The sequence below is a fragment of the Branchiostoma floridae genome, chromosome 7, assembly GCF_000003815.2.
Source record: "Branchiostoma floridae strain S238N-H82 chromosome 7, Bfl_VNyyK, whole genome shotgun sequence".
NCBI lineage: Eukaryota > Metazoa > Chordata > Leptocardii > Amphioxiformes > Branchiostomatidae > Branchiostoma > Branchiostoma floridae.
In genome coordinates, this window is record NC_049985.1 from 19172089 (window position 1) to 19174842 (window position 2754).

The 2754-nt window shown below is 39.8% G+C and overlaps 1 protein-coding gene across 1 annotated transcript; it reads right to left on the reverse strand.

The window, feature by feature from the left end:
• Positions 1-1275: 1275 nt before the first annotated feature.
• LOC118420142 lies at positions 1276-2044 on the reverse strand. Its single transcript, XM_035826850.1, has 2 exons — positions 1679-2044; positions 1276-1481 (listed from the first exon to the last, which is right to left on the reverse strand). The coding sequence occupies exons 1-2, from the start codon at positions 1998-2000 to the stop codon at positions 1276-1278; spliced, it is 528 nt and encodes a 175-aa protein (XP_035682743.1). The 5' UTR covers positions 2001-2044.
• Between the last annotated feature and the right edge of the window lie 710 nt (positions 2045-2754).

Consider the following 2754-nt stretch of genomic DNA (forward strand, 5'->3'; position numbering starts at 1 on the left):
CTTGTCTCTCTAGTTTTTCTTCTATTTTGATTTTTGTAAGACCCCAATTAAAAATGGGTAAAATTGATAATTAAAAAGTTTCTATTTTACAATCACTACAAATATCCAGTATGACACCCTAATATCTACACATGTATCGTTTACAATGCAGTGCTGACGATACAGTGACAAAGTACTTGAGTTCTCCGGTGGATCCCCCCAATTGTGTATTTGGTGCACTGGTGCAGGGAGCTTTAGTTAGGTAAAGGCCTATGACAAGCACCTTTACTGAGCCATTGCGGTCTGCATATGTCGTCCAACTAGACACATCTGTACTGTACTGTAGTTTGTAGGACGTCACCCATTGGTAGGTGCTGTAGCGACCCTGTATGATGGTACCCGCAACAAATTTCGTTTCTCCTAAATCCACCTGGAAGACAATATTGTTTGTTATGCAGTGAAAACAAAAGAGGTGAGATAACCTTTATCATATATCAGATGTTACATCAATCTTTACTGCTTGATAATACAATATTCAGCCGTCTCAGTCAGCATCCACTGTCTTTCCCCAGTGAGAAGAAAATAAAAGACTTAACGAAACAAAGGAAATGCTTCTTAGTTTTAGGATACATACCATTACCGAATGTGTAATCAGATTATTGTCACTCGAATTTCGTAACTTAGTCTACTCTTTAAATTTTTCGCAAACATATTCATATTAATGTTTTGTGTCCGTTTGCATTGGAAATAGGGGTTATATTTTGAAGAGAAAAAATTGCTAAATTCCTGATTGCCGATCCAAATTTGCAGATTTCAAATGATAGATAAAATTACATCCGACGTAGTTAAATGACGCCAGTTTGCCTTCGATGCATTTGTCTTTAACGACAGCAATTTGGCATACATTAAATATATAAAAGACTTAACGGATCCGTTATATATATATATACATATATATATATATATATATATATATATATATATATATATATATTTCAGAATATCCAAATGAAGCTACTCGTAGAACATCCGTTAATAGGTCCATCAGGTTAGCTTATCAATTTTGTACAACCCCTGTTTCTACTCTACAAACATTTCGATTTTCGACAGTCTTCTGTGCTGTTTTCCATAGTGTATTATTCTTTGCGTTGCACTGTCAGCACAATTCAATTGTAAACGGCACTAAACAAAGAGGAAGACAGCAGACAAGCCTGTCGAAACTATTATATCGCAGATACAAGAGGTGTACATATGAAGCCGTGTTCGATTGTACATGTACAATGAAAACGCTTTGTTTTATTCATTCATGATTTCTTTCCTCATTTCTTTCCTTCCTACCTGTAACCATTGCCCGACGATGTTGATAGCGGCTACCCAGGCGCCATACCCGTTAACACCGTTTAACCGCCCGTCACTGGCCCGTCCGCGCTTCCATTCCGAGGACGCAGTGATGTTCCAATCGGGTATGGCACCAGACTCCATCCCGAGATGATTACGACAGCCTATAGGAACAAGAGAACAGGCACAAAAACAGTTGGAAATATCAAATTCACAAACTTGGTATCAAATAATAAAAATTAAGTCGTTTTTGCATAACTTCCATTAATTGTGTACATCTCTACCCACTCCCACAACTACAAGAGCCAAAAATGCCCGTCATCGGATGAGCAAAGGACATAAATAGAAACTTTATCCTTACCAGCACAGAGGGCGTACATGTCTTTGTACTCTGATCCCCACAGATACCTTGAAGTATTGTAGTCTACACCCCAGGCACTGTGATTTCTCCGATGTTTAGGGAAGTACACAAAGACGTCATCAAGGCGCTGGCAGAGATGAGCGTCAGTACTTCCACACAGCGTTTTCGAGATGGCCCTTAAGTTATTGCAGCCGACACCGTTGGTGTTTAGCGTGATGCAGTCGGATGTCCAGTAGCGGGTACAAGATCCAGACCCTGACCAAACGCACGGGTATCTCATCCCCGTCGCCAAACACGTGTTCTTCACGTTGACATTGGACATAACCCCTGTGACCTTGACCTTATAAAATTCCCATTCGTCGAGCGTTGTCAGGTACTCCTGTTGCGCTATAAACAGTGAAATATTTAATGATTGCTCTTAAACCAAAAGCAAATTATGTCTAATACACACAGTATGCACGAAAAAAACTGAAATCGCAATGAATTTTAAAATATACACTGATACTCCTATTTAATAGGGCCTTCACACGGAAATCGAATTAGCAGGAATCAAGCCAAACCAGCCGGAATGAAGCATTTGCAAACTTCGTGTCACATTCGGGGCCATTCGGGTGGGAATTCCAAATGGGCCTTAAATCCCCTTCACACGAGAAGGAATGAGCCGGAATGCCGTCAGAATGAAAATTCTTGTCTATTCCTGTGAATTCGTAGTGCACTCTACACATTCTTACGGCATTCGAAATATTCTTTCGGCCACATTCTGGCAGGATTCGAGGTGGCTTGCCGTTTCGTTTCTCCATCGAATGAGATAAGAATATTTCGAATAATGTTAGAATACCGTAGAATGCGGTCAGACTGCAGTCAGAATAGTTAGAATACACTAAGAATCCAATACGAATGCCATTCGATATTTCTCCACTTCGAATGCACCTCGACAGTTTTTAACATGTCAAAAACTTTCGAGCCAGCCAAAAGAATGGGGACGAATATCTCGAATATGCAGTAAGAATGTTAAGAATACAGTACGAATTGTGAGGAATTGCCACGAATAGAAACAAAAATTCATTCGGACGGCA

Excerpts from the sequence above, each read along its gene's own strand:
- LOC118420142 (XM_035826850.1), bottom strand. The coding sequence starts at position 2,000 with ATGTCCAATGTCAACGTGAAGAACACGTGTTTGGCGACGGGGATGAGA. Across the intron at positions 1,482-1,678 it reads CATGTACGCCCTCTGTGCTG|GCTGTCGTAATCATCTCGGG; the intron begins GTAAGGATAAAG and ends TTGTTCCTATAG.